Below are 20640 nucleotides of genomic sequence, written 5' to 3' on the forward strand. Positions count from 1 at the left end.
TTTTTAACAAATCCATGTGATGGCACAAATACTGGAAATTAGGTTTTTCTGTCCCTTCTCATCATCATCCCTGAGCCATATTTGACCAGTTCAATATGATCTAGGGATTAAAGGCTTGTTATTGTAGCTTCTCTATGACAGATCTAAGCCTGATCTCTGCCTGGCCATTGGGCTACTGGCTCTTGGCTCTCCACCTCTGTCCACCGTGAACCTTACTATGTCCCAGGGCATCTGACAGTCAAGGGACACAGCTCTGGTAGCGAGGTAAGAGCTGTAGCCTCTCCCAAACGGCATCATTGGTGTGTCAATCGCAGCAAATGGTGCAGCTCTGATCTTCCCATGTCTCCATTCCTAAAATGAAGAAAACAGCATTGGAGAATAAATGCTTGGCACTATCACCCCTCATCAACACAACTGGGGACAGACGGAAAAAGACCCCCTTGCTCTTTTGTAGAGCTTTTTGCTTTTATGGTTGAGCCCAGAAAAAAAGATAGAAATGGCAAGGAAAATCACGTCAATACTGCACTTCAAGCTGTCGGCCGAGATGTCCTTTGTCACCATGGTATCGGTGCGCTTCAAACTAATAACAAATTTGCCAACACAACACTCTTGTTAACATCCTCAATTCCCAGAGGGTGAAGCTGTGTCACTGAGACGTGAAGTGCCCGATTCAAGGTCACCCAGTGAGTAAATGGCACCGAGAGTTTATCAACTCCTTGCATTTACCAAGGCGGCTCGGCCCCTTCGGGAAGGTTTTGGCGAAAGATGTGTTCTGAGGATAAAGTTTGACTTGCCGTCGCCGTGCTCAAAAACTGCGGAGGCGAAATTTCTGCAGGGGGTAGGGGGAGAGGCAAAAAGTGCAGTGCCGCTGGAGGGGCCCTCCCCAAAGCAGGCAGCCTCGGGCTCTCCGACAGCGGCGGCCGCAGGTGCGCGGGCGGCGGCGGCGGCGGCACCGCGACCGACGGGGCGGGCGCGGCCCGGCGGGGCGGGGCGGGGCGGCTCCGCGGCCCGGCGGGGCGGGGCGGGGCGGCGCGGCGCGGCGCGGCGCGGCGGAGCGCGGCGGCGGCGGGAGGCGGGCGCTGTCCATGGCCCTGCGGAGCGCCGGGCCGCCCCGGGCTCCGCCACCCCGTCGAGCCGAGTGATGGGCAACACGGTGCACAAGACGCTGGCAGGTAACGGCGGGGCGAGGCGACCCTGCGCGGGCAGCGGCGGCTCCGCGGCGCGGGGCTGCTGCCGGCCGCCGCGGGGAGCCGGGCGGGCTGCCGCGGGCAGCGCGGAAACTCGCGTCTCCTGTGCGGGGACCGCTCGGGACGGGCGATGCCCGGGCGAGGCTGCGGGGTCCCCGTCGCTCCCCCCTTCCCCCCAATGCCCGCACTCCTGCGAAGTGGCCTGAAATTAAGCTTTCGACAATAAAAAACCGAGGGGCGCCAGGCACAGTGGGCGTCGCGGCGGTGATGCTTAGGCAGCCGGGGAATATCCTGGTGCGTGTCACACAGATCGACAAGAAGAGGGTGAAGCGGAGCTGTTCTTGCAGCCGAACTGGAGACCTCCTCCAATCGAACCCTTTTTTAGGGGCTTTCTTTTAAATCCGCCCCCCCAACCATTTTTAAAGGACTTTTATGCAACTGTGCAGTGAGTGGTTAGAGTCAGTGGAGGAAAACTATTTGAAAGCAGATCTGAAATGTTTGGTAGAGTGCCTTGATTTTAAACTGCCTTTTTAGAGAACGCTGCTTGTATACAAGAGATGTGCAGGTTCTTTTCAAGTTCAGAATTGTGGTGCTTTTTCCTCTTCAGAGAATCGGTGCATAATAAAAGCCGCTGGTTTCTATAGAATCAACAGTATTGAATTACTGAGCCCTTGCCAGTCTGTATCTTCAGCTAGTTTGCTTTTCTTTTCCTTTCTCCTCTTGCAGAGTTCCTGCATTGCATGCTTTGTATTTTGTGTTCCCATAAATAAAAAGGGTATTATTAAACTTATTTAAAGAAGCAGGAGGACCTATTGAGCACACACACATGCCTCCCTGTAATCAGCCAGGGAGCTGAATATAGAAATAAAGAGAGAAATAAATTTGCATTTGGATGTGCCTTATATTGTATTTGCAAAGAGAGGGTGCTTAGGACCTTCAAGGCACAGAAGAAAGCTTCTAGACTTGTGGTTTAGCTATGAACCTGTTATTAGATTTCTAGCTGAAAGCTTATGCATTTCCTCTCGCTATTACATTCGTATGGGAAATTAGCTTCTTTCACTGTAAAGTTTGCATTTTATTTAATACCTCACAAACTGATAAATAAAGGCATTGAAAGAGTGCATGACCTTGGAGAAAATTCATTTTGTCTGCAGGCTTTTCAGCCTAGAGGCAATATCAAGGCTCATATGCAAAGAGCTGAGAGGGCAATGGAAAGATCCTTGGGTCAGGGGAGGACACTTTGATAAGGCTGGTGCTTCCCAATAAAAAAGAGCTGTACCTCCTGGGAAGTGGGATGCAGCTGTGAGCTCTTTTACAGAGGGCTGAGGTTTGAATCAGCCTTTCTGCCTATTGCTGGAACAATCTTTCCTGAGCAGCCTTCACATGCACAGCCTTACACATGTGAATTTAAAAAAAGAGATGACATCAGTTGTATCGCAGTTCTGTGATTAAAGAGTTCCTAGTGGTGTTTTTACAAAAATTCTTGAGGAAGAGGAAAACTTTGATGGAAAAACTTAAGACCTGATTATATAGACCTCCCAGCTCCAACGTTGTTCTAGTGGCCTAGAAAGTCTCAGTGCTGTCTTGCCAGGTGGAAGCTGTCTATAAAGCCTTGCTTTGCTGGGGATAATCCATTTGCAAACATTTGTCAAATTGCGCAAGGCAAAAAACATGCAGGACACTTGAAAACTGTTTGCTAATGTGCTGAAAGATGCTAAAAATGTCTCTTCCCCAGATTCAGCTGTGTTCAATTTTTATGGAATAATGACAGTCAAAAGAGGCTGTTAACATAAGAAAACAGAAATTTTGCATGTTTACATTTTTAAAGTTTATAAACATATTTTGTCAAGTTGGATATGAAGCAGTAATTTTTTTATGTGGCTGCTCATATTGATCTTCTTGGTTGCACTGTTTGTCTTTCATTATCCAGATGAAATTTCATTATCCAAGAGAAGCAGGTTTAGAACTTTTCTTGGACTGGTTGTTTTGAACATAATAAAATTTTCCTTAAGGCTGAATTACTGGATGAAATTCTATTTATAAATGCCATGGTTGCTTAGCATTACTCAAAGATATTCAATCAGAGTTAAGTCTTTCCTCTCTCCATTAAAAAAAAAAAAAATCAAAATGCACCTCTTTTTCATCCTGTTAGACTGAGCAATGAACTTTCACTCTCATTTTAACTAACAAAGGAATTTCCCTCTTCTGTCCCAGAGGCTACCATAGTTTGTTTAAAGAAGAAAAAAAAACAACAACTCAAATCTAAGATTTGCCAACTCGCGTTAAACTTCTTACTAACTGTAGAAGCATACAGGTGTTGTTCCTCTTCTTATCATTTTATTCAACAGGCATAGCTGAATGTGGAAAACGTCTTTCCATTCTGATCAGACGAAGAGAAAATCTGGAAGGCATCCATTATTTGGCTCACAGAAAAGCCAAACAATCAACAACTTGGGGTTTACATATAAATGTAAATACTCTTCTCAAATAATGAAATTCACTTTTAAATGCTAGTGAGCACAATTCAACTCTTTTTTATATATAAATACATTGGAATGGGTTTTGTGGGTTTATTGCATCTTTCAATCCTGCCCAGCCTCACCCTTTCTGACCACATTTCCATTTAATGATACCAGAACACATGCTATTGATGCTGGAAAAATTTGTATTGGGAGCTTGGGAAACTTCTGCTTGCCAAGTATCTCACGGTTAACACACAGTGCATGAAGGCATTGTCAAATTAACGGCGAGGTTTCTAACTGGAGTGGTATTGAAATGAGTAATAGGCTGGGGCTAATGAAAGGCAGCTTCTATATTTGAACTGGTTGAGGAGGCATTTGAATGGAAAAGAGCTGCGATGTGTCAGATATGCTTAACAACGGTCCTGAGGTGGTGGTGGAAATTGCTCTTATCTAGATGACAGCTAAATGATACACACAGCCCTGCTCCTGCGGCTGCTCTGACCCTAGCAGGACGACGGGAGCCGCTGCGCCCGGCCCCTTGATGGGCGAGCTGAGCCGAGCCACGTCAGTTCACTGCTCACCCATTTCCGACCCTTCTCCATCTCCAACAGGAGCAAGTGCAGGGAGGGAATTTCCGCATGGATGTAGATGTTTCGCCTCCTTCCCCTTACCGCTGCCCATTATTTGGGATGATTTGCGGGCTGGTGGTTAAGCAGGAGTGAATTCTTTATTATTGAGGCATGTCATTTTTCTGTCTCCTGTGGGTGATAAACTAGGTTTGCAACATTGCAGTCAATGGGTGGAACTTGTTCTGACCTGCCGAGCGGGCTGGGAGGCCAGGCGGATGTTGCTGGTTGATACGTTGCATGCCAATATCTGAGTCCATGGCCCCAGACCGACGCTGTGGCTACTGGTACCAGTGGTGCCGATGAGTTGCTGTCTTCTGTGTTAGCTTGCTGGGGAGCGAGCTTGCAAACGGCACACGTCTGCACACTGCCTTTGTGCATGGTGCTAATTTCTCCACTTTAAGGCACTTTCATAACCACTCCTTGCCAGACACTTTCACCAGGGCTCAGCAAATGGCCAATAGCTGGATGAGGGCTTGAAATCTCGTCTGAAGAAGCAAAAAGCCTAGTGGTATTGAGGGTAAAAAATTGCTCGTCTGACAGGCTGGGAGAGGCTAAAATCCCCTTGACCCGGAGAAGCCTTTCCCTGGAGCTGAAAAGTGCCAGGAGATAGCTGGGGATAACGTGCAGGGAGCAAGTGCCCTGGTGGTGCGGGGAGGCTCTGCGCAGCGCGTGGACAGCTGCTGCCGCAGCAGGGCAGGGCGGGCGGCAGGCAGGCACTCGCCGCCCCGAGCACGAGCAAGGAACTTGCCAGTTGGGTTCCAGCTGTTGATCCTGGCCCAAATAGGGCCGTTGGTATTTAATGAAGCAGCCACATTCCCTTTTAAGAATCCGGCTGGGATCTGATTGCAGTGCTTCTCCCACTGCCTTTCTCACAACTGCGAGGAATATCAAGTATGACTGGCATTTGTGTCTGGTAAACACAAGGGAGAATGGGGCTTGTTCTCGGAGAAATGACTTTAATTTCGTATTTTCAAGAAATTATTCTGTGCTTTTCAGAAAATAGTCTTAATAATTAACCCTTTCTCAGCAAGTCAAAAATCCCAAGTTTAGACTGCTATCAGACTGATGCTTCCTCCTGCATGTCTGAGGCAAAAGAGTGGTGGTCAGAGGGTCCCACTTAGAGGAGCGCAGCAGGAATTTATAGCTTGTGGGTAGAAGATAATGATGTTTCTGCGTATCCCTTTTAAAATACTGGTACCTGTTGTCATAATATATGCACTTCTTTCTTTTATATGAAATTAGTAACAAAGACCACCTAGTGGAGAAAGGACTATCTGCCTTTATCATAGGGTAAAAGCTCAGCTTGAAGGAGCATTTTTGTTTTGATTTGTTCTCATCCCTCCTTCGCCTTTGGTTACTAATGATACACTGTAGGAGGAGATATCAGTGCTATGAGCAGGGAGTTAATTCAGTAAATTGGTTTATTTCCAGATTGACTTCAACAAAACTACAAAATAACACTTCAGGTTGTTCTGGTTTGAGTGAAAAAGATACCTGTTCAGACCAGTTTTTGGCTTGGGTTTGGTTCAATTCGGTGATTACAGGTGTTATGCCTGCCTCAGTAACAGCCCTGTTTTTTGTCTGTTTTCACACCTCGCTTAGTCCAGGAGGTGAGATTTCTGGAGTCTGTCATTGCTTTTGCTGCTTACTCCCTGTCTGACCTTTGAGCAGGTGGCTTCACCCTACCATGTCCCTCTCTTTATACGTAAGGGAGGTAGAAAACACTGGCTCACACAGGTATATGAGAGTTAATTAATTAACATCCAGACATGAAACATCTCCAAGAAAAAGGTCAGTGAAGTGCAAAAATAGATTAATTTGCTGCTTCTTTTGTTACTTTCTGCTTTTCCACTCTTCAAAAGAAACCCGTGAAACTGCTCAGCCTTCAGTGTGATTTAGAGCTGGAACAGGTTGATCATATACAGAGGACTATCTTTAAACAGCCTTGCACAGTACATACCCAAAAATGTGCTGCAGCCAACTGGCACGCTGAATTCCCTGCTATCATTGGCATCTAGATTGCTGAAACTGTACGAACAACTGTGCGTGGATGCAGGAAGACATCACCTATCAAGACAGTCCTAAGTGGAGCTGGTGCCCCATGGCCTGTTGTGTTGTCAGGCACACAGCACGCTGCCAAGTGTGTCATTAAAGTGAGAGCATGTTTCAGTACCCTCCACTCTCCCTCCGTATGGTGCTGTCCGAGCGCCTCCTTTTCTATTTTATTGCTTACACTTTAGAGGGGATTGTGTTTCTGGGAGGCAGGATATCTAGGAGACGGCACTTTTATCCTTTTGTTGCTCTAGGTAATTGCCACAGGTCAGTAGGACCTCTGCGTCACTGCCTGACCCTGGGGTCGGAATTTAAAATCACACACCTACATCTGTGTTTGTAGGCAAAATTTGTATATGCAAACAGCCCTCACTGCAGGCAGAGAAGTCACTGCTGCCCAGCACGTTGTAATTTGACAACTTATGTAGGTGCTTAAATATCTTCAAGGTGTTTAAGCAGTCAAGTTTGAATGTGCAGGCATTAATGTTTACTTGACATGAAAAGGGTGAGTCACTTTGAAGTTTATGCTGTGCTTCCCATTATAGTAAGGATCCTCCTTGTATATCATGTTCACTGGCCTATGAATTGGGAGTGCAAATACACACCTTGGTCCTTGGCATCCACCACGGCTTTGGCATTCAGGGCAGTTCAACTTCTGAGTTGCGCTGCGGGGTAGGCAGGGTCCTGCTGCACCATTCGCCTTGAAAGGAAACCTTTTCCCAGCAGCATCCAGTTGTTTACAGAGCCTGTCTGTGCTGCTTGGTAGCTAAAATAAGCGCTAAGGTGGAGCATGAGCTTCACCACGGCGGACGTGGTGGGTTTCCGAGAGAAGCGGGCAGGCGAAGGGGTTGAAGTGGGCAGGGGGGAGAGTGAGTGAGAGCCACGAGCGGGAGATCCTCTGTGGGGACCTCTCCACAAGCCACACGGTGTGACCCAGGTGCAGCCCAGGCTGAGCCACGGAGACACGTGGCCCATCTCAGCGTCCTTATGCAGGAGCTGTGCGCTGTCTCCTCCATGTCTTTGGTTCCAGCCCCTGCCCACCCATCTTCCCCCTTTGGTTTGTCTCCTGTCTTCTCGTGCCCGGAGTGGTCTGGCTTTCTGAGCCTGCTTCTTGCCATGGCAGCCAAAGCGCATGGCTGACTGACAGCTTGTACCTTCCCTGCGCCTAACGAGCGACTTGGCCACACACTCTTTGGGGGCTTCCTGGCGTCGAAATATAGCTTGGCCACAGAACCATTTTCCAGACTTTGCCCCAAGGGCAGACGTGTGCTCACTTATGAACTGACGCCGAGTGAGGTGAGTGCCCAAACGGCCCGTCAGGAGGCAGCTGGCCGGGCATCCAGGCTCAGCAAAGCTTCTCTCTCTGTGGCAGCTGGAGGAAGCTTTGCTGGAAAAGCATTTCCATATTTTGTTTGTTTCTCCTCATTTAGGCAGTTTCTCCCCCCTTGCCCTTGGTGTTGGTAGCCTTCTGGGTCCCAGGGGGGCTGACTTCCCAGGTTGCTGTGCTGGTGGCCCCAATGTCCTTAGGTTGCAAGGTCCTGCTGCCTCTCCAAAAAACCTCCCCATCCCACTACTTGGCCTGGGGAACAAGCAGCAGGACCGCACAGCTGTGGAAGTCAGCGCAGCCCCCTCCCAACAGTTGCTTCGGTAGGTGTCTGCCTAGGGGACACCGTGCTTGGCCGGGAGCAGGTGTCATTTGCTTTGTTTGATCCTTGTCTTTCTGGTTGGCAGCTGTATTTTTTGCCATGTGTTAAAATGCATGAATCACTGGCATTGAGATGTCTGTCTGAAAGCTGTATCTCAGCATACCTGTGCCAGCTTTTCTGTTCAGACCTAGATGCCCTGTTGTCTTAATTACCAAGTGCTGGAACATGAAATTCCTGGTGGCTGAACAGATGCAGCAGGGCTTTGGGGAGGAGGGAGGGAGTGGAAAGTGATTTCTTGCTTGTTAATTTGTTTTTCCCTCTGTGTCCAGGGAGATCTTTTCCTCTGCTTTGTGTTAGCAAGGCTTTCTTTCCTCCTAGGAGTTTTTGCTCTCCCAGTTCTTTCAAACCTCTGGCAGTGGTGTAGATTGGAGCTCTCCCACCGAGAAAAACAGACCAGGTCCCTTTCCCTGCTACAGCAAAGCCTTCCTCCCTCCTTTCCACACCACCAGGAGGGGTGTGAAGAAACCAGATCAGAACAATCAGAACATAAGAAATGACTCCTCACTTGCTGAGGGAATTACACCTGAGGATCCTTAAGGAAAAGCCATTTAACTACATTTCAGAGCTTTCCAGTACAGCAGGGAAATCATACTTTGGATATCTTTAAGAGCTGCCAATTCTTTAAAAGGTAAAAATGGATGCAGTTGTGTTTATAGAGTTGTCTGCTAGATGGTTGTATATAACAGCTTGTGTTGTCTCTGTATTCTTCTTTCACTGTGGATATTTACATAATAATGAGACTTTTGTACTTTAGGATTTCTCCGGTTTTAACCATCCATTTGTCTATGACTCTTGTTTTCTTGTGATTGCACTCCTGATGGCATAATGTCCTGTGACTATATGGGAGAAATAACTATTCAGACTACATAAAAGCAAATCTCTCTCTTTCACAGCCTGTATAACAACACAGAAAAGATAGTCAATCAAGGGAGAATTTTCCTGAGAGAAAGTTTTCCATCAGGTTTTCAAAGGTTAGGGACAAATAGTTGTTTAGTTTTTGCCCTCCTCCATAACTAGAGTGTTAAAACTGCTGAACCCTGCTTGACAAGCCACAGATAAAAGATAGAATATCCCATTTGGGAGCAGAAATGAAATAATTTCATTCAGGTTTATCTTTCTTTCCTCAGAGATAACTAACACTGGCAACAGCTTTTCTGAATTTGTTATCTATTTTGGTCTCATCAGGGGCATTGGCTCTCAGCTTAACATGTTCTGTAATTTATGGAGTAGAGTTCAAAAGTTATCTCCACTGTTTGATGCTAAGGTTGAAAGCATAATTCCTAATGAGGGGAAGTTGCTATTTCTTGGGGTCTTGAACTTGACATTATTGTACAGACCATTTTTTTTGGTCATTTGAAACGCTTGGCACCTGCCTCACAGCTGGGGCTGGTATCCTACAGAAGGAATGGGTCTGGGCTCCCCGACACACAGACCTGGCAGAGGAGTTGATTACCGCTGTGTAGCTGTGTAAGCCTGACCTTGCGGGTCCCACAAAAGGTCTGTCTGGTTTAGTGTCCTGATTGCAACCACAGTTGCTGCTGAGAGGAGGAGGGGACCAGCCAAGGCTACAGTGAGTGACTGTCAGTGGATGAAGACAGTCCAGGACGAGGAGTGGATGGTCTCAAGGAAGCAGCTTGGTGGGATTCACAAGGTGGTCTTGGTGGAGTGTGTAAATCGGAATAATCCTTTATCATTGGAGATCTTGAAGAACAAGTTTGTTATTCATCTATTAGGCCTAACAATAGTACAGTTGGTCCCATCAAAGGGAAAAGGTGGGCTAGATAATCCCTAGAGGCTCTTTCAAAACATGTATTTACAAGAAATGCCTATTTAAGAGATTGTTCTTCAGAGCTGCATTCTTCAGGATGCCCGTAACACCTCTTGGTTACCTTCTCCTGCAAGGTGAAGGGCTTTCTGACCGCAAAAAACGTCATTACCTGCTAACTGGGTTTTGCTTGTTAGACTGTTGCTTCATTTTTAGTGATAAAGAGCATTAACTGGTGTATTGTGCAGTTTCCATTGTGCTGACTTAGAAAAAAACAGAGATAGCTTTCATTGTGGCAGTTCATGGGGGTAAATGTCACAACGGAATAAGTGTTTAAGTGGCCCAACTTTTATCGGATAATCAGCGGCAGATCTGCAACGCAGTGCTCCCTGGGACTCCACTGCTGGCTGGCAAACGCAGCCTGCTCTGCTAATGCTAGCATAAATCAAGCCTAGTGGGACTTTTCTAGAGTAAAAACATAGGTGGGACTTGCAGGCTACAGAGATATCTGGGAAAATGGAATATTGCTTCTTGAGTAAAAGCTGGGTTGGAGGAAGAGGGAAGCTGTGTGTCGCAGGGATATGCAAATCCAGGGCTCTCCGAGAAGCTATCCACATGATGCAGAAAGAAAAGACATGATAGACCGAGATTTCACAAATAGCCTAAGCACCGGAACATAGAGAGTCTTGTGATGAATTCATGACTGAAGTGAGCCATTTGGAGAGGAAACTGGAGAGGTTCTGAGAAAGGAAATGGTATTCCCTGGCTGGAGCTGCGAGGGAAGAACTCTTCTAGCATTCAAGCTGACAGATCGGAAGGGAAGGAAGGTTTTCTGGAATAAGAGCGAACTGGAGAGTCACTGAACGAGGGGCCGGCTCTGCAGTGGCGGTGTGGGGACGGAGGAGCGCTGAGACTTGCAGTGCTAGCGAGCTGGGGAGGCCATCCCCAGAGAGCAGGGCACGGGCCAGGGGGGACTGGGCAACTAGACCGTTTTCAGCAGAGGCATCTGAAAAATGAAAGCTGAGGACCATGCGGGCAGGGAGTGGAAGCCTAAAGCCCACAGCGGTTCCCTGCGCTCGCATGGAGGAAGGCTTGCAAGTACTTCAGTATGCCAGGCATTTTTGATGATCTCTCCTGGAAAGGAGATGTCCTGCTCAGAGTATGAGGCAGAACGTCATACTGCTCTCTGATTTGTGAGTTTTAAATACCAATGGCTGGGTGATTCGCCGGCAGCATAGCAGCGCTGTTTGTGCTGCCAGTGTGATCAAAGGGAGAGGGTGAGTGAGAAGGACAGATGCTTCGCAAGTCAGAATTTCAAGGAAAGCCATCTCAGTTAAAGTTTATAAAAACTAATCTTAACCGACAAAACCTAGAGTGTGTGTTCACGGCCTTGAGCAGCAGTCTGTACGGAGTCATGCCAGGGGACTGCTGGGGATATTAGGAAGACCAGGAAAGGATAGAGCAAAATCACAAGCGAACAAACAAAGAAAAAACCCAAATCCTATTAAGTATCTAGAATTTTCTGATTCTCGGTGTTGTTTCCAAAAGTGTCTTAGGCGTCTTGGGGCAGACTTAGTCTGACTGCGCTTTGAGCGGTGTCTGCCCTCCATCAATGGCGCTTGCCCTGCGCTGTGGATGCTGGCCTCGTATCGAGAGGCTTGGCAGCTGCAACCCCGTGCAGGAGAGCTTACCTCTCATTCCGCCTTGTAGATTCAGAGATCTCCCGACAGATCCCTTTACATAAGACCTTTTATATACACGGAATTGTCCAGGAAGACAGATTTTTCTGAAGCAAGAATACCTTCTTCCAAATTAGCTTTGTCTACAGCTTACGTTATCCACGCTGAAAAGGCATGTGAGCATGCCAAATACCAGCGTCTGCACGTGGGTACTGGCAGTAATGAATCTGCTGCCCGTTTACACCCTGCTTTGTTCCAAAATAAGTTTCATGTCTAGACAAAGGATGCAGCTCACCTGCAAGGCTCAGCTATCTCTTCTATTTGTTTTGCTATTGCATAGTAATTAAGCTATTAATTTATTTTAAAAGGTTCCAAGAAATGTCTTTGCAACCCCACTGTTTATGTTAGAAAGAAAGTCATAATTTATTGAATTTGTATGTGTTCATTGGAGAAATGTGCTAAGTGATTTTTCTGTATCCTAGTAACCAACTGTGATTGCTTTTCCATGAATAATCTTTATGGTTTAACTTGACCAGCCAAATCTAGAAAGGAAAACTCAAGTGAATGTAAAATAAATGTATAAAGCCAACTAATTACAAGGCACAGATAGCTTTTGCAGGTGAGTGAGAACAAGATTTTTTCCCCCTTATTTAACTACATAATAATCAGATTGACAGTTGCTATCTTGAAAAGTTGATTTTACACAGGAGAGTAATAATGAAAGTTTGAGTAGTTAGAAACTGAACTCCAAAACTTGATTTGTTTAATAGTCATAATTAATTAATTGGTTAAAACAGTCTTCCCCTCCCCAAACAAGAAATGTGATATTTCTAGAATTTCTTAATAGACATGCCAAACCTTTCCTCTCTCCTTCAGAAGGGTGGCAGGGCCGGCAGCCCGGGTGCTGGGTCCCCCGGGGCTCTAACTTCCCCACTCTGTTGTAGGCTCCCCAAATGTACTTAGGAAAATCACTTCTCTTTTCTTCTTCTTCTTTTTTTTCTTTTTTTTTTTTTTTTTTTTTTTTTTTTTGGCAGTGGGTACGTTGAACAAGACGTTATCTGCCTCATAAGGACACCGTGAGGCTTAGTTAATAAACTGCTTTGAGAACCCCTTTCCCCCTGAAACACAGGCCCCATGTGAAACAGCTGAAATTTATCACTTAATGGAAGCATCCACATTTTTCTCTTCTAAAATTTATTTTGATTAAAAATCAGACATTTTCAAATTTGAGTTTCAGAGTTACTGTATTTCCTTTCAAATATCCCTTGCTCTTAAAAATATTGAAAGCTGGTTTTAAAAGCAAAACAAAAATAAAGCTTTGGTTTGTAACTGCCTGCAAATGTTTATCTTTTCTACCCCTTTTCAGCATTCAGTCGACCATCTCTAGGAAGAGGGCAGAGATGCATTCCTCACAGAGAGATCAAAACCACTTCTCATTTTAAAACAAACTATTTTCAAATCCTCTTTTTGTATGCATTCCTAATTAGTAAATATTTATATGGTTTTATTATGTGGTTCAAAAAACCACACTACAGTAAATACTGAAAGCAGGAGAATGCCAGCAGAATCCGTCACCAAACTATGTTAAGCAGCCGTTAGCTCGTCTCCCAGGTTTTCCTTGGTGATGAGATTAAATGTGCAACTACATGAGGAGGTTTCAGAAGGAAGGAGAAGCTTTTCTCATAGCAGTTTTGATAATTTTTTTTCTTCCCTGATGTACTCACTAGCTCACAGCTTCCCGTGTCTAGAGGGAGCCTGTGTCGAGTAGGTCTTGTTTTCTCCTTTAAACTGGACTAGAGGTGATAGGGAGAAATGTTCAGTAGGTCAGTGCTAAAGATGTTTTCTTTTTACTGTGTTTATGTTCCTCTTCTGAGCTCGGGCGTCACTTCAGAGTGGTTGCTTTGGTGCATCTCCCGCGGCCGTTAATCATTGCAGACTTAGCACTTTGCGTCTCTACCTTGGCGAGTCCGCGCTCTTCCAGGACTCTCCCCATCTTCTTCATAATCCTTTTATCCTGAGGCTAGCATCAGAGTTTGGAGCACGAGCTGTGGCTCGTCTCCCCGCGCTCGCCCCTGCAGCTCTTTGGCAGAGATGTGGATTTGGGGAATACCCTCCCCAGGGCCTTTCTTTAAGTGACGTGCAGGGGGAGGCTCCCTGGTGCTGGGTATGCGAGTGCTTTGGGACGCAGCCAGGTCTGCACCAGAGAGTCTTTGCTGGTGTTGCCCCATTAGCAGCTCCTCCGTGCATAGGCACCACCTTGGACCAATGAGAAGTCATTCTGCAGCATCTTTTCTGCCAGTTATCCAAGCAAAATAAGTCAGAAAATCAAAGTGCTTTTATATGCCGTTAGAGTTGTGTCAAGGCAAGGGCTCACGTTGGTTTAGAAATGGCATTAAAAATGTCAGCCCCATGTTTGTGTCACAGCCAAACTTTCTGCTCTTGCTCTTGCCTGACTGGGGTATCCTGGAAAAGCCTGGGGGCCACGGGAGGCCAGGCTGTCATCTTGCTGAGCTCAGTGCACGTTCTTAGCAAGCTGAGCTGGGAAGTGCCCCAGGCTGTCCATGGCAAGGCAGCCCGCTCAGCCCAGGCTGCTGCATTGGAGATTTGCTATTTCCATGTCCCAGGCACTGCCTGAAAAAAAAAAATGCAGTGGTGCTAAAGACAGGGCTTGGTCAGTGGAAACCAGCAGGTTTAAGCATATCTCTCAGTACACACAAAAGCGTGGTAAATGGAGGGTGAAAAGCTAAAGGAGGGCCAGATCCAGAGCAGGAGTGTGGGACGCCGTGTACAGCCCAGAGTGATGCTGGAGGACAGGCTGTGCTGCGTGTCCCCAGGCTGCTGCCTCTGCCGTTTTCACTCTCATCGGCTCCCGTGGAGGCTGAAAGCATGCAAGAGCCTCCGATGTTTGCCAGCTAATCCGCCATCCACTGCTGGCAGCCCCTCCGAGCAGCAGGCTGGTTTCTCCTGCTAAGTGTGATGGATTTGACCTGGGAGTGTGATCTGGCCGCCTTGGCTGCCAGTGAAGGCTCAGGCACCGTGGTGCGTGTGCACCTTGCCCAACACATGCAGTGTGTATTGGGGCTGGAAGTCCTCCATGGATATGAACCGTGGGGCCATTCAACAGCACAGCCAGCCAGCTACTACCTCTCCCCTTTGGGGATGTTTGACAGTGGATGTTGGCTACTGCCACTTAGATGATTTTTCAAAGCTATTTTTAGATATCTTTAGTGCTGTTCACTTCACCTCAAGTCAGTTCCTGGATGTCCTGGAAGAAGATGGGTTGGGCATATGGGAACATACCTGCTGGGGGAGGAACATGGCTTTCTGACGGGTGCAGGGGTTGGTTTCGGGGAAGCTGATCATCTCCCCTTGTCCACCAGAAGCAGAGAGCTGCAATGAATGAGCGACTTAAAAGCAGGCTTTACTGCAGCTCTTGAAGTGACTCCTCAAATCTGTGCAAGCCTTTGCATGTAAACAAGCTGCTCGGGGAGCAGTGGTAGCCATAATGCCTGGTGTCGTGGATTTGGGGCTAGGGGTATGCTCCTGCATGTTCCCCTCCTCCTCCTGGCCTGTTCTAATAGGATTATCTTCATGGGAACTTCACCTCTCTGAGAGTTTGGGTGCAGAGGCTCAGGGGGTTGCTGGAGAGGGGAGGTGGCGCACGCAAGCCCCCAACAGCTGTAGTTCCCACGAGAGGGCTGCATCAGGTATGGGGAGAAATGAAGGGTCTTCTCAGGAGCTTGGTTGGATGAATTCAGTCTTTCCATAGACTTGGCATGCTCTTTTCAGCATATTTTCAGGTTCCTGTTCCTTCAAAAATCCTTGGGAGAAGATGTGTCTCAGATGTAGGCTGAGAGATGCTTGGTGCCATGTGTTTGAAGCAGACAGAAGGACAGTGTGCGTGTGCATCCTGCTGCCTATGTTTACTGTAGCTGGAACCACAACAGGCTCTAAGCTGTCAACATATAATTGCATTTTTTTTGTCTGGTAATAAAATTCTGTTCTACCAAAAGAAAAGAAAAACCAGAAAAAATTCTTTCACTCCACAGTTTTTCGCATGTGATTTATAGGTGTATTTTTCCAAGTAAATCTAAACAAGGCCAATGACTGACTCTAAATTAAAGTTTGATTCTGTTAATTAGAACAAGAGCCATCTGGGTGGAAATTGGAGTTTTCAGACAGCTGTTTATACTGTTTCATTGGGGATTTCTAAAATTTCCAAGTCCATAGTTACTCAGGAGCCTGTGGTTTGACAGTACAGTGGGATTTATAGATGTAAGTGGTCTCTGAAAAATATAAAAACAAAAAACAGCTACAAAAATAACAACAGCTTGCATCCACACCGTAAGCTCTCTTGAAGTTACTGACTTGATGCCCTCTGCTGAATCGTGTTCCAGGCTCCACAGTAAGCAGGTGGGCAAATGTACCGAACACTCGTGTTTTATTTCTCCTCCTCCCCCCGGCAGGCAGGTTTCCGTGTGCAATCTCTTTCGTGGTCATAGCGCTGTTGGTGGTGTTTGCCAGACACTTCACACATTCGCTCCCATCCCTTGGGAGAGAGTCCTTCCTCTGGGGCAGGGAGGCAGGAGCAAAAAAGGCTTTGTCTAGAAGTTGGCTTTCAGTTCAAGGGGAATTCAATTCAAGGGCGATGTCTCACATCTCCCTGGCTCCTCAGGTCACCTGCCTTTATCATCTCTTCCTTGCGGTACCATGAAGGAAGGGCGAGTGAAGGGAGTAAAATGCTGACCTAGGTGTGCTGGGATCAAATCCCGCTGCCATGAAGACTGACATGGAGGCTTCAGAATAAATCTCTCTTGCTCAGTGTGGATCCAAATCCTTCTGTTGAAATAACTGAAGACATTGAAGATGAGGAAAGAGGCTGAGGTCATCGTGTGTCCAGTAATGGTATGACTATATTTGCTTTTCTTTGGACAGTTTAATGTCTTCAAGTGGTTCTTGTTTCCTCTTATTAATTCCTGTAAATATCATGGAAAAGGATCTCACGTCTCAGCCGTGCAGCAGCCAAGTGTTGCACAACCACCTTTCTCTCAAGTTGGCTACAGAACTCAGCAGAAAATGACGTATTTCAAAAGGTTTTGACTAAAAGGAAAGTGTCTTTTCTAGTGGAACATTTTCCTGTTTGTGGACTGGCAGAGAAATTTTTTGTTTGTTTGTTTTTAAGCTTTTGACTTTATTTCTTAAGATGTAATGTATTTCAAAACAGCTTATTTGTCTGAACATTCTTTAAACAGCCAGAAAAATATATGGCATTACTGTACTGTACAGGTTAGACTGTCACATTAGTTGAATGAAGTTGCACCTGCCTGTTCATTTTACAATATACAGTTGCCAGAGAAAGATCTGCAAGATTAAGCGAAGCATTCTAGAGAATCATGGCATCTTGAGCAACACTAACTATTCCTTATAGCCAGAATTATGTTGCTTGTGATACCTGAAAGGATTCTTCAGCACTGAATCTTTTCATCCCTGACATCTTGTCCATCCGCAATTGCATTGCTGGAGCATATCTTCTGATGAACAGATTTCTTCAGCCTCCTGAAAATTCATCTCTTCCTCAATCTTGCAAGAGCTATAGTTAAACTCTGTTGATTCCTAACTTAAATTCTATCTTCAAGTAGAGAACAGAGTTTGAACAGTTGGGAATGCTTCCATAAAAATAGCTACTGCAAAAAGAGGTGAGGGAAAAGACTCATCTTGAAAAAGGAAAAGAGCCTTGGATGGTAATGACTCCAAAAATATTCAGCAAATTATCCTACTTGTTAGCTGTTATGAGATTAGAAAAATTATGGAAGATTATGGTTACACTGGATGACCTGAGAAAAAAAGAGGTGAGGAAAAAGAACCAAGCACAGCATGGGCAAGGAGGGCCTCCAGTATTAATTTCTGTGCTGCAGAAATGAATTAACCTATTCAGAGGAACAACTAAAATATCGTTATCTTCATTCCAGCCCTTCACCCAGGCAGACACTTGCTTTTCAATTATTGGCAGGTTGGTGGAATTCCCACCATCAAAAATCTCGATGCGCTTTAGGATTCCTTCAGGAAAACTAGCCTGGCAGCGTGGAAGAGCTGTGCTTTTTCCCCCCTCCGATTTAATTATAACCAGTTATTCCCATCCCTTTGCCCTGTTTTGGATTCTTTACATATTGTTTCTGAAAAGCTTAGTAGAATCACAGCCTTTGTATATATAAAATATAGGATGATTGAAGACCTGGCCACTTCTTTATTTAGCTTCCTCAGCCATGCGTTCCTCCCAAAGCATTTTCCCCTGTCTCTGCCAGATCACTGTTTAAACTGTGTGTAAATATAAAAGGAACTGTGGACAACGTTAAAAAATGCTGCACCATGTCGGGAGTAGGGCTGTTGGAAAGAACATCTTCCTAGAGGCCTTTTTTCTCCTTTCACTGTGGTTTTGTGGCTCGCTTAAGACAGATCAAAAGCCCTGTATGGGTGCCACTGTTAAGTCTAATGGCTATCCGGTTATCCATCCCTGTTTGGACTGAAATAGCTCCATCATTTTTTCTTTTAAACTGAATTCTTTCCTGGCCTCTAACTATATAGAAGTTGTAATTAGGAGGAAGAAAAAAAACAAAAACCCAAAGCTCTTAGGAGATAAAGACGAAAGAGGCTTCTGTAACAAATCAGAGGCAATGAAAAACAGCAGGTTTGCTCCCTTTATCATGGGGTTTTATTGGAAAAAGTTGAGAGCCCAAATCAATGTTCAAGCCTTTCTGCTCTTGTAACGTCACTTTGAGTGCTGTTCTTGTTCTTCACCTGCAGCTTTTCCTTCCTGTGTAGCCCTGTCTCAGAAAAAATTTTGGTGCTTATGGTGAAAGTCCTCCTATGTTTTTATTGAGTGTGGAAAGCACGCTCAGCTCACAGCACTTCTCAGCTCAAGCATCATGCAGTCCAAGTCGGACACACACAGTACAATCAGCTATAAAATCATGTAATTCGTACACAAATCCATGCAGGGATTTCACAGCACATCTTATGTGTTGGCCTTTCTCCAGATACGCTTTTTGGAGGTGGAGAGGGAGTAAGTATAAACTGTATAGTGCAAATTCGCAGTGATGAAGACAGTGCTTTTGGGGGGGGTTCAGAGAACAATGGAATCTATGCTAAATTACTACTATTACTTTTTAAATCTTTTTTTTTCCTGTTTCACAAATGCATCCTGGTACAATGCAATCACCTTATGTGTCTGTAGGGGATGGGTGGGTTTCCTGCATCAAGAACAACAAAATTCTTTCCCTCCTTTTGTTCCTGCCTGTGCTGGAAGCGACACATTGACAGGCTGATTGGAATGGTGTGCCAAGCTACCACGCTCTTTCCATGAGCCCTGCATCGAAGCGAGGGGATAGAATAAAATTGCTGCTCTGAGAATATTAAAAGGGAATGCATTTCATTCTCCCAATTTCATTAAAACCCATTAACATTGCAATGACATGGTCACTCTTTATAAATCTCCAGTGCAGATGACTTGCTACAGCTGGTCAGAAGAAAAGAGGTTTGCTAGAAACCGAGTCTCTTTACATTAATGGTCATTATGCGCCCCTGGGTGCTGAGGGGAGAGGTGAAGGCACAGACCATTTCAATGTCGGTGATTATACCAGTCATTTGTTCTTTTAACTCTTCAACAGATCACTGTCATGCTTGGAAAAAGAAAGCAGTGCTTCAAAATGATGTTTTTTAAAACATAAAGCATTGCTCTGAGAAAGAGTTCTAAGCTGTTTATGCAGTCTGTAGAAGAAAAGGTCATCTTGGGGGTGAAGAATTAAGGACTGGAGAGGAATTAGGGGCAAAATGTGAAAATTTTTCAAATTAGGATCTTTTCTATGCAGCTTAAGTGATTGACCCGTAACATATTATGCATCTCCCAAAGAGGCAGCAATGGGGGTTCCTCCCTTCTTCAAAGTGAGAACGACGTGGTGATTATGGTGACTTCAGCGGACCAGCAGCACTCACTAATACAGCAGGATTTTGGGGGCCTTTGGGGTACTCTGAGGCAGTGCCCACTCTCCTTGCTTCAAGGAAGGATGTCTGGCCTGGAGCTGGGAGGCAGAGGGAGTGATTTCTCGGACATATCCCAGTGGCAGAATATGCCATAGTTGTATATCTGTGTCTATTCTGATAAGCTTAATCCAACGAAAATATGTATTTGAGCTGCACTGTCCAGCACTGAAGGCACTAAAGACAAAGTTCTTCTACTCTAGTGTTTGTAGGACCTGACGTTAGAGAGAAAGGCATGCTGACACACATGCCGTGGGACCATCCTGGAGTCAGGTGGCTGTGGAAAAAGGGAATGCACGAGTGAAAATGGTGTTTGACATAATGGCAAAAACTCTGTTGGAAATGAGATCTTGGGGCATTTGCCTTCTAAACTGGGTTTAACTTGCAGTGAACACAATGCGCTTGATTTTACAAAAGTGGTATGTCAGAATACAGGAGTCAGCTTCAGACCTACCTGAAGTAACAACCATTGGGGAAAAAAAAAACAGCTTATCATTGTAAATTCATGGGAATTAGCCATTAAGGCCCTGGCCCCCTCAGAGACCACTGAGCTTCTCTTCCACCTGTCTGCTCTTCTCATCCTGTCTTGTGTCCCCAGCTGAGTTCTTTTCTCCAGCCCAGTCTTACCAGCCTAAAGTGTTAGGTCTCCCAGGGCCCTCTGCTTTATGGTGCTTGGGCTGGCAGCCTTGGTGGACTGTAACATTTATCATTTCTCGTGATCCCATGAAGTGTGTGGTATGCAGAAATGTGTACAAGCTGTAAATCATTTATGTTTGGGGCGCTTTATTATCTGCTTTTGGAAAACAAGGAAAATAATCAGAAAAATACATATTTTGGCTACTGACTGAGGAGCTGAACATCTAGAATTGGAAAATACATAGTCTCCAAGCCCAACAGTCCTCCTTTGTGGAATTGCTTAAATGGACATCAGCCACTTTTAGTTTCCATCAGCACTGTTGACACTTTTGGTCACCTGAGTTCAGGATTCAAAGATAAAGTGAGCTAAGCAGTCCTGCGCTCTCCCAAGTCATCCTAAACTTCATAAAGAAGACAACAATTTTGAAACAATATAATACATCAAGTAAGAAACACAGGTTTGTTCTTTTGGTCTATGAAATCATACACT

General features: G+C 45.6%; 1 protein-coding gene across 1 annotated transcript in view; it reads left to right on the forward strand.

Annotated features, from left to right (window-relative positions):
* Positions 1-1056: 1056 nt before the first annotated feature.
* Positions 1057-20640, forward strand: part of NEURL1B (neuralized E3 ubiquitin protein ligase 1B) — a 38897-nt gene continuing 19313 nt past the window's right edge. Inside the window, exon 1 of the mRNA XM_062587608.1 lies at positions 1057-1172. Within this exon, the coding sequence (XP_062443592.1) occupies positions 1142-1172 (31 nt within the window). The 5' untranslated portion in view covers positions 1057-1141. The remainder of the gene's footprint in view (positions 1173-20640) is intronic.

This window comes from Rhea pennata, chromosome 14 (genome assembly GCF_028389875.1).
Source record: "Rhea pennata isolate bPtePen1 chromosome 14, bPtePen1.pri, whole genome shotgun sequence".
Classification (NCBI taxonomy): Eukaryota; Metazoa; Chordata; class Aves; order Rheiformes; family Rheidae; genus Rhea; species Rhea pennata.